This window comes from Nipponia nippon, unplaced genomic scaffold, assembly GCF_047370975.1.
Source record: "Nipponia nippon isolate SJK-2023a ecotype South Korea unplaced genomic scaffold, ASM4737097v1 scaffold_3, whole genome shotgun sequence".
NCBI lineage: Eukaryota > Metazoa > Chordata > Aves > Pelecaniformes > Threskiornithidae > Nipponia > Nipponia nippon.
In genome coordinates, this window is record NW_028262347.1 from 120157276 (window position 1) to 120168181 (window position 10906).

The window sequence follows — 10906 nt, forward strand, 5'->3', positions numbered from 1 at the left end:
GGAACACACATTTTCCTTGGCAGCTTCTGATGCTCCTGTAGTTACCCCTGGTATTTTGGAAGTTTCTTCTTCCTAATTTGTTCCTTCTTCCTAATCAGCGGCTGCTCTGTGCCATTAGCGGAGTTTGCGCAGTACAGTATTCAGGTACCACCGTTCATCCAAACTTGAAAATGGCATCTTTTAATTCTGAAATAAAGATGCGGATGCATGGAGTTACTCAGGAACAGGCGTTACGCTGTATGACTATTCCTGGCCCGACTCAGGCCGCCTTTTGGGCACAAACCAGCCTCGACGCGCTCCGGGAAGCACGGGGCGGCCTGTATTTTGGGCTGTGTTCAGGGCTACAGCTTCTGGCCCTGAGTCGGGAGACGGTTGCCAGCAGGGCCACCTCCTTGTGTGGTAACATTTCACAGAAATTGTGCCCTGCGACTTACAAAGTGGAATGATAACGGCAATTTTTGTGTTGTTTTTTTTTTTTTTCCCCCAAAAAGCTTTTTTTTGTCCCCAGTCGCTGCCGGCCCTCAGGCCGACAGGTATCGGAGACGGTGTGAGGGAGGCGGCTGCGCGGAGGGAGGGCCCAGAAAATGGCGGGCGGGGGGGGGGGGGCGCCGGCGGGCGGGGCCGCGGCGGGGCGGGGCGGGCGGCGGGCGGAAGGCGGCGGGGCCGGGGCCGGGGCCGGGGTCTGAAGATGGCAGAGGCGGAGGCGCAGCTGCTGCTGGCTGTGGGGCTGATCGGTGAGGGCCCGCCCGGCACCGGGGAAGGGCTGGGCCGCGGGGGGCTGCAGGGAGGGCCGTGCCGGAGCTCGGGGCCGGCGGGGGGTGCCGGTTAGCTGTGCCCCGCCGAGCTGCGGTGCGGGGCCTGGCCCGGCCGGGCGCCTGCGGCTGTGCCAAGGGGTGCCGCTCCCTGGGGCCGGCGTCTCGGTCCGCCTGGTACGGAGCTCAGCCGTGCACAGCCCGGCCAAAGTTTCTTAGATTCGCGGCTTCTGAGGCTGTTATGAAATCAGAAATAGGAAAAGCAGGGAAGATCATAAATAAGCTGGTCTGGGCGCTTGTTGGTCGGTACCTTGCTGTATGAATGTGTCTTCAAACTGTGTTCAGTGTTGGGCCCCTCACTCCAAGGACACTGAGGTGCTGGAGTGTGGCCAGAGGAGGGTAACGAAGCTGGTGAAGGGTCTGGAGCACAAGGCTGGTGAGGAGGGGCTGAGGGAGCTGGGGGTGCTCAGCCTGGAGAAGAGGAGGCCGAGGGGAGACCTTATCGCTCGCTACAGCTGCCTGAAAGGGGGCTGGAGCCAGGTGGGGGTCAGTCTCTTCTCCCAAGTAACAAGCGATAGGACAGGAGGAAACGGCCTCAAGCTGCGCCAGGGCAGGTTTAGGTTGGATATTAGGAAAAACTTCTTCACTGAAAGGGCTGTCAGGCCCTGGCACAGGCTGCCCAGGGAAGAGGTGGAGTCCCCATCCCTGGAGGTATTTAAAAGCCGTGTAGATGTGGTGCTGAGCGACATGGTTTAGTGGTGGACTTGGCAGTGCTGGGTTAACGGTTGGACTTGATGATCTTAAGGGTCTTTTCCAACCTAAATGATTCTATGATTCCTGGTGCTTTTTTGACCTCGTGAAGCAGGTCAAGAGTGGATATTTATTAACATTTAAAAAATAAAACCTGTAGCACAAGTGCTGCCCTACAGCTTAAACCATAGCGGCAGAACTGGATGTCTAGGGTCAGGGTAAGGTGGAATTTTAATCTGATTCCAGGAAACAAACCTGATTAACCCATCGATTTACTTCCTTGCTGCTGTTTGGCATTCTCACAGTGAACATATTTCCACCATAGAAAAAGACACCAACGGAGATGCTTTGTGGGTTTGGTGTTATCCGTCCGTAACAGCTGAACTGAGGAGTCTATTGCTGCGAAAGTGCTGCCTTACAGATGAAAATAAATTGCTTCATACATTTGTATTTGGCCAGTATAAAAGGTCATGGTTCTACATCACAACTGTGGAAGTTCAAGATTCTCCAGCCTTGAAAAAGGTAGGACTTGTCCCATGGGTTTTTTTGGTCGAGTGCAGGGAAGACTTCTGCAGAGCTTCCTCTGGCAGTTTAAGCAGTGTTTTCTCATTGTATGCTGTGAGAAGGGGAAGGGATTCAAGGTTTTTTTGTGCTCACAAAGGCAGCTCTTATCCAGCTGTCTAACCAGTCTGCATGTTAAGGTTTTCACCAAGATGTGTATTGGGTGGAGGTGCAGAGAGATTGAGAAACACATTATGCAGTTCAGATTCTATGTATTAAAATAGAGATGCTATTGCACCCCATTATTTCCAGTTACTTTGCATTTCAAGTTCAGCATTTTTTTTTCTCTCTCTTTTTTTTTTTTTGGTCAAAAAAGCTTTATAAAGGGTCTTCTATAGTGTCCAAAATCTTCTTCATGTAGAACTTGATGCTTTTTTTTTTTCCTCAGAAGGTTGAATTATATAGGGACTTTCTTTTCTGCTGCATTGATAACTGAAAGACTGCAAATATGCTTGTATCTTCTATACTTTCCCTGTTATGAAGATCATTAAATTGTCTGTTCAGTTTATTAAATTTTCATATTTCATGCTATATTGTTAAGTAGAAAGATAATGTGGTAATTTTGCATGCCCACAGCAGAATGTTGCTTGCGTTTCCTCACTCCAAGCTTACATCTCCTGTGAACCTTAAAGGTGGAAAAAAAAAATAAAATAAAATAATGTGTCCCAGTGCTGTCTCTGACAGTGGTGGTGGGAGATGCTATTTAAGGAGGACACGAGATGCTATTTAAGGAGGACACAGGTCATTGTCTGCAGACTTCCAGCCCACAATCATTTGATTAAGGAAGTTAAAGAGTATTTCTGTTTGTGGGCCTGCTATCTGTGATTTTTTTTCTGATCTCTTTCTAAATATGTTGATGCTGTCTGCCTCCACAGCTTCCTTTGGCCACAAATTCTGGAAGTTTCCTAGCTGCTGTGGGGAAGAAAAATGCCTTTCTAGCTTTTAAAATAATCTCACTAGATGAAAGGAAAGCAACTCTTATAGAGTAGATTAAGCAAAAGATAGTATGTGCTAGAGCTGACTCAATGGAAATGAGTCACATCAGAAATCTGTTAGCCAGGCCTTTTCTGCAGTTAATAACTTGGATCTGCTGCTACCGCTTACTTTTTTTTTTTATCGAAACACCTTGTCAGAGTCCTGCAGCAAGTTCAATAATGTGAAAAAAAACTGTTCATATGGCATCATTAAATAAGATGTGTATTTTTCTGTGTGTGTGCCTTACCCAGGTGACCCACTTCTCCATTGTTCTGATGGCCAAAGACTTCAACCCAGAGAAATATGCAGCCTTCACTAGGATACTGTGTAGGTCTGTATAAAAGCTGGTTTGAGGTACTGCTGTGCGCATGTTTAGATCTTGCCAGGGCAAAAGGTTAAATTTCATTGTGTTTTGTTTGCATTTGGTCTAATAATCTTCTGGAAACTGTCCTGCAAACTGTGAATCAGATTATGTAAATCCTTGATTTGAGTTTATTTTGAGTTCATGCAGTAAGTGTTGGGTGAATGTCAGATGCCCAGTAGGTTTTAATGTGTCTTCTCCAGACACACACCACCACAACCACCACCACCCACCCACACACTCATTTTTGTCTGAGAACATTTTTAAAAAGTATAAACATTTGGGAAGAGGTCAGTGCTGTGTAGTCAAAGGTCACCATGTGTATGGTGGACAACTTGCATCCCTCCACATCTCTACTACAGATGCTTCTTGCAGCTCCTTTGAACTAAGCACAGCACTCGGGGACATTTTTGCTTTTCCTCTCGGAAAATGAGAACCGTCTGCTTCTCGAGGTCTGTGGCTCCGTCTTCTTCCTTCTTCCAACCACACTGCCATCTTCTCCTTTCCTTGTACAGTTCACTCACTATCCTCCACTTCCCAATTCTCATGATCTCTCTCTGCATCTTTCTTTGCTTTTCCTTCAGTTGCCAAGTTAGTTGGGTCCCACGTCTTGATACCAAGAGTATTCCCTGAGATTTTGCAGCTAATTGGATGCAATCATGAGGTTATTGTATCACAGACCTGGGCATGCCGTCAGGCTTACCGGTTCTGCAGGGTATTGAAAAACTGAGATTATTGTTTTTCACTGATATATATGAAATACTTAGATTTGCTGTGGATCACATTAATACTGATTTATCAGCTAATACTTCTTTTCAAATCCAGGATGGATTCCTCTAAACATGACAATTGGGTTTCAGATGTGACATAGCTTTGTACTATAGCTAATGTGGAAAACAGTTGAGAGCTTCAGTGCTATTCCTGAAGTACCTTAACCTGTAAAATAGGTTACAGTATTTCTCTGCTGTCTGGCAGACAGCTGAAAGTGCATGGGTTTTGTTGGTGTGTGGTTGTTTTGTGTTTGGTGGCTTGTTTTTTTTTTTTTTATGAGTATCAAGGACATATGTTTATATTTTTCTTTCATCATTTAACAAAGAGTACAGAAGAATGTCTAATGATACTCGGATAAAAAATGAAAAACTAACTAGTCACATGGTCTGAATGTAATAACAGGAGTTACTGTAGTAGTTGCTTTTTCATAAAGCAGGTGCCTTCCAAGTCTGCAAAGAATCCTTAGTCTGGACACCTGCTTGCACCTTTGTGCTCTGTTTCTATGTTGGTAAATGTTGGTTCTTTCACAAAATAGGAAACCCAAACAAAAATACCAGGTAGCTTTTTATCCTAAAACACAGACATGTTTTTGTGTGCATGTTGAAAGACTTCTAGTTTAGTATTTAAAACCTCAACCAGGTAATATTGCTATTTGTGATACTGTGATTTTTTTTTTTTTTTTATGTCTGCTAGTATTGATTGCAGTCAAAATGCCAGACTCTTTTCTTTTCACCCAGAATCTACTTGAAGCATGGAAGTCCAGTTAAAATGATGGAGAGTTACATTGCAGTCCTTACAAAGGGGATCTGCCAAAGCGAAGAAAATGGATCTTTCCTCAGCAAGGATTTTGATGCTCGGAAGGCTTATCTTGCTGGTTCCATCAAAGGTTAATTAATGCCAGAAGTCTCTATTCTGATTTTTTTTGTACAATATAAAATACACATGTACTCCAAGTAAATAGTGTTAACAGTATTGTCCATGCTGTTACTGTTAAGCTTCTTCAAAAAACAAATGATAATGTCAGCATGTATATCTTCTATAAAATAATTTTCCCATCTTTTCTAGATATAGTGTCTCAGTTTGGAATGGAAACAGTTATCTTGTATACGGCACTGATGTTAAAGAAGAGAATTGTAGTGTACCATCCTAGAATAGAAGCTATCCAGGAGTTTACCAGGTACTTTGTCAACCCGTACCTCCCCACCCACCCCTAAAAGTCCCAACAAATTTTGAACTTTCATTGAGAGAAATGCCCATATTTTAGGGGGGAAAAAAGAAAGTCTTCCTTAAACCTGTTTATTGAAATCCTGCTAAATCCCTCTTAAGGCTTTAGCCGTACGTTCATCGACTTGGAGACATTTAACTGTAGAATGAGCGATAAACTCTGCTTGCACTGACAGTAGAGATCTCTGTCGTTCACGTATATGCATGCCAAATGAGACCTAGCCGTACTAGTTCTTTCTTATGACATGCATTTCGTACTGTGAAACTGTAATTAGTGTAAGTAAAAAAAAATCTACTGTGTATCAAGTACCAATCTGATTTCCGTAGGACTTTGCCTGCTTTAGTGTGGCATCGACAAGACTGGTCAATTCTTCATTCATATGTGCATCTAAATGAGGAGGAAGTGGAAGCCTTAAAAGCCTGCACAGGTAGTAATAATTTATTGATCAAAAATATAAAGAAAACTTAATTTCAGTTTCTGTTGCTGCAAGGTCTTGCACCAGTGATCTTTGGGGGAAAATAGTGGTTACTTTGCTATTAATGCTGTTGTTCAAAGTTGAACACCATCATTTTCTTTAGAAAAGGCAAATCAACTAAACAAGCATGTTAAAAGAGAACTAGCTAATCCGGTGTTTCTGGGTGGATCTGCATGAGTCTACCCCTAAGCACAGACGCAAAGCAGCTTTGAGACTTTTTTGATGTTGTGATCAGAGGGATTGAAAGTCTTACTGTTGTACAGAAGCAGCTCGATTCAGATAAGCTACTTTTTTTCCCAACTTCTACACATAGCTAGTAACTGATTTTTTAGGATTTTTTTTTTCTTGCCAGTTCCTAACTCTGAAGTCCCAAACTTTTATTCTGACTGCTGCCAGTGAAGTCTCTGGTTCCTAATCACAGGTAGACTTTACCAGACATGTAGGAGTTTGATCTGTGTGACACATAGCTGTGTATGCATAGTACTTAACGCATAATCCAGGAAGAGGCCCTTGCTTTATGCAGAGGTTAGCATGACACGTAATGTGGCAATTCAGAGCTTCTCTATACAGAATAATGAGCAAGAAGACTACTCATCTTCAATATTTCTACCACATTACCAACAGTGCTTGTTTCAGCTCACTAAATATCTTCCACAGAGAAAAGCTGCTCTAAGTTTGCTCACCTGGCATGCTATAAATAAGAAAATCTGCTGGTTTTATTCCTCTGTTCCAGTCTAATACTGACTTAGTGACAAGGGGCTCCAGAGTAGAGATTCCTGTAAAGAGGAAGTTCAGAGCCTTTTTCATTTGCAAATGAATCATTTTAGTAGCAAGGTAGGAAGAGAGTTTAAGATTTCAAATTGATAACCTTTTTATATTGCACATAGTGTTACCAGTTCATCCATGTTCAAGGCAATTTTAGAAGCTGATTTTTTTTAAGCTCCTCAGTAGTGAAGCATCCTGCTGGACACGCATGTTAAATGACTGATAATATCAAGAGAGCAGCCTCCTGGGTCCAATGAGTATTGTGTCAAATGCTCTTAGAACAGACTTTAGGACTGTGATTTTCCGCAATGTCTTGGTTTTGTTTATGAAGGTCCTAATCTTGCCAAAATTCTGCTCTCTAGGTTACATTGCTGGATTTACAGATTCTGAAGTGAACAGTAGACCAGACCTCTACGATGTGTATGTGAATTTGGCAGATAGCGAGATCACTGTTTCCCCTGTAGTAAAAGGTTGGTTGCTTTTTATATTTTGGATTTAGAGGCCGTTTATTCCAGAGTTGATAGCAATTGCTGAACCTCGCTGTAGGTCAAGCAGTCTTGATCCTTCTTCCATCCTGGTTCTGAAAGGCCAATATGGAAGATTCTGTCTTTCAGTTTTATTGAGACCCTGAAAGACTGGCGACGGTTGGAATTTGGAAAGACGTGCTTCGTCTTCCAACCAATGTACAATTGAGATTTCAAAACATCCGTGTTAGACGATTACGTGGAAGAGACATTCAGCCGAATGCAGAGATATCACCTGAGTCCTTAGAAAAACGTTGCACTAAGTACTTGGATGTTGGGGACTATTTGAAAGGAAAGCTTGTACATTGCTTGTCACCTTGCTGTTCCTTGTCATCTGCTTAGGGCTGCTTTGGAGGCAGACAATTTGCCTGTGCTGGCATGGCTGTTGATACATCAGGTTACTGCCTTTACCAATAGATTTCAAATGGCAGTCATGAAGAGGACTCCTTGTTTTGGCTTGTTATTCATATGCATTTCTGGATATCACAGAAATGGTCATTTTATGTGAATGTGTGCTTTTTTTTTTTCTCCTCCCTTACTCAGAGGCAATGACAATGGGAAAACTTCACAAAGAAATTGCACAACTAATTGTTCAATCTGCAGAAGATCCAGATAAATCAGACAGCCAAGTCATTAAGGTTAATATTTTTTTATTTTTATTTTTGAATCTAGTTAAATTACTTCTATTGCTAAATCTTGGCGGAAGGGGGGAATAGGAGGAAGATTGTCCCTGGGAATAAGTTGATCTCTTGTACCCTCTGCCGTTTTACAAATGAGCATTTTTATTCTTCATACAGGTTTTTAAGGATGACGTTAGTTTATATTATCTCTTGGGTAACCACATGGCTGAAGAAACTTCAGAAATTGTATTGATTATAAGAATTCCAGTAAACTTAGTTCCCCAGTTTTATTCTACAAAGCATGTATTTTGCTCAAATACTTTGTCAATACCTCAGAAAAAGTCCTGCTGAGATACGGCTTCTCAGCTATAAAGTCTGATTTTATGATGATGTTTTTTTTCACTTCCTCCTCTATCTAATAGATTATTAGACATTTCACAACTGAGCAACTTAGTCAAAAGAGCTCAGTTGGGCCAGCGAGAAGAGCCTGTGGAGTGGCAGTGCTCCCTTTATCCGACATTGCACAAGAGTAGACTAAAGAGCTGTTGAAAGTTTGCCTTAAAATAAATGGGGTCTTTATTTAAAATGAACTACTTATTTATCAATATTTTCTTTTTGTTCTGTATTGATTCTTTTTTTTAGTTAGTGTATGTTAAAACATTATAATACCCAATACCATATTCATGGTTGCTCGTTTTTCTATTCTTCAAGGATATTTCTCTGAAGACAAAGGAAATCTTGGCTACTTTAGCCTCCCTTACTGAAGTTTCCGATGGCAATGAAAAACCAACCCTGAACTCTGAGGCCCTGAAACAAAAACGATTTCCACCAGCTACAGAAAACTTTCTTTTTCATTTAGCAGCTGCTGAACAAATGCTTAAAATCTGATTTTGATGCACTCCAGTGTTATGGACCAACTCAGAAATACTGTCTTTGCCATACAGATAGGAATACCTGATATTTTATATGGAAAAATTAAAGGTATAAGAGTGAATGTCATATTTACCGTGATATAATGCAGAATATCGGAGCTTGACGTGGAACGTATGGAGGCATATTTGGGAATATTTCAATAGTCGTTATCTTTCCCGACTTTGTACGTATGGCTGCTGTATTTCATATCACAGTGTGGATGCATATACAAGTAGCATGTGCCTCTGTGTCCTGGCTGTGCCAGACATTCTTATAGCGGCTGTTTGTCCTGCAGGTTCCAGATGTCGGATGACTCTGTTCTTGTTCTGACTTGTCTTCCTGGGGTCTGGAACATGGGCTGCAGCACACATGCTGTAAAACCAGCACAGTTTGGGTGGGCTAGTCTGCACAGGGATGCACTGAACGTGCAGTTGGTCTGAGTGCTCATTCTGGGCTTCCAGGTATGTGAGCCTGTCAGATACTGCTCTTGCTCTTGACTGCCCGATACCTGGAAATCCCAAATAAATGAACAAGTTCTCTTCTTTCTGCTTGAAAGTGTCTAGGTGTAAAAAAGGATGTCTGGGAAAATCTGACGTGGTAGCCTTAGTATATAAAGGAAGAGGTGTTTTAAAACTCAAGTGGGAGTTGAGCGCCTCTTTTGGACTCTTGCCTTAGAGGTTTTCCTCCCTTTCACTCCATCCCATGCCTCTGATGGAGGGAAAAAGAGGACAGGATCACTGTATTTAAAATGGGGCTTCCTAGGGGGGTCACAGACAAGTGCTGCTTTACAGCTGGAGTCATTTAAGAAGTTGTTAGGGTTCTCAGCTGAGAAAATAGCTGGCTGTTCATTCCTGATCCATTTGACAGAAAATCAGATGAGTTAAAGCCTAATGAACTAGAAATGTTCAAATGGGCAGGTACCACAGGTACCACATCAACCTCTTAAACTGCTTGAGCTGTAACACAGGTACTATCTGATGGTGCTCTGTGTAGACTAAATATAGATGGAAACTTTTGAAGTAATAGTGAAAACAGAGAAATAGTTTAGAGAAAATTAAAATTTTCCTACTTGTTTGGTTGCATAGGCATAACTCAACTTTTTTTTCTTCCATGGAGCAGCCTGACACTAACTGCTTCGTAATCTTCTGAGAAGAACTTAGATTCTTTGTAGGGAAATACTCTGAGCCAAATGATCTGTATTTCTTCAGAACTGTCCACAACAAATCAGTCAATTCTGCAGTAGCACTTTGTTGTAAGAAAAAAATAACCTTTTTCCTGGCCTTTGTACAGATAGGCTGTAGCATGTGGTTTTAAATAGAGATTTTATACTTACGATTAAAACTTTAGTAATCAATATTTATATTGTTAAATAATTGGATGTTTGCTATTCTGAAACTGATAGAGCTCATCAGTAACTATGTGCAAGCAATATTGGTTTGAAAAAGGGTTGTCCTTTTGCTATGTATCATATGTTAAGGAAATCTATTTTAGAATATGGATAAGGAATGTGACATCTATGTATAAAACGGCTAGTTATTACAGTCAGTAAATGAAAGTGCTTCAGAATAATCCCCTATTTTCAGGGGTGTAAAATTCTACTTTAAACACTTACTCTGCAGTTTAAATCTGAACACAGAAGAGTGTGCTTTTTTGTTTTTTAACTTCTGAGAAAAATACTGCAATTGCCTTTGTTTACCTGTAAGTGCTCTGCAGCTTTTTTTCCCCATTTGCCCATTAATGTTTTTTCTTAATGGTTCTTTAGTATTGCTGCATCTGTTTTGGGACTTTCACAACAGTTGGAATAGCAGAACTGCAAAATTATGCTGAAAATGCCATTCAGGACCTACTTTAAAGTCCACTGAAACGGCAATCTCTCACCAAGAAAAAACTGAACGTGCTTTCAGTCAGCTGTCGTAACACCACATTGTAACTGTGAAGAAATTCACGTAGCTTCTTGTTAACAAAAAGCCTTAAGGTACATCGTTAAGGTAGGATGGGTGTTAGAGACAACCACAAAAAGCAGAGAAGCTCAGTTACGAACTAAATATTGAATGCTTGCTTTGCTTTCTGTTTTGGAAATGTTTAAGTTGAAAATCTTGGTGTTGTGTTAGATCTTGTATTCTGACGTTTGTGCGAAACAAATGAAATATAATTTTGCACTTCAGGAACTGGACTCGTAGCACGCTTATGCCTATTAAAAAAACCCTGAACAGTC

At 41.5% G+C, this 10906-nt stretch overlaps 1 protein-coding gene across 1 annotated transcript; it reads left to right on the plus strand.

Annotated features, from left to right (window-relative positions):
- Positions 1-653: 653 nt before the first annotated feature.
- On the plus strand, positions 654-10906 carry DENND10 (DENN domain containing 10). Its single transcript, XM_087763903.1, has 9 exons — positions 654-734; positions 1828-2024; positions 3290-3369; positions 4908-5056; positions 5236-5347; positions 5722-5822; positions 6998-7105; positions 7703-7797; positions 8491-10906. The coding sequence occupies exons 1-9, from the start codon at positions 689-691 to the stop codon at positions 8665-8667; spliced, it is 1065 nt and encodes a 354-aa protein (XP_087620029.1). The 5' UTR covers positions 654-688; the 3' UTR covers positions 8668-10906.

What these genes read in the sequence shown, in the direction of transcription:
- DENND10 (XM_087763903.1), top strand. Translation starts at nt 689, where the DNA reads ATGGCAGAGGCGGAGGCGCAGCTGCTGCTGGCTGTGGGGCTGATCG. An exon ending in TTCACTAGGATACTGTGTAG is followed by an intron (nt 3,370 to 4,907) that starts GTCTGTATAAAA and finishes CTTTTCACCCAG; the next exon opens with AATCTACTTGAAGCATGGAA. An exon ending in TGTTTCCCCTGTAGTAAAAG is followed by an intron (nt 7,106 to 7,702) that starts GTTGGTTGCTTT and finishes TCCCTTACTCAG; the next exon opens with AGGCAATGACAATGGGAAAA.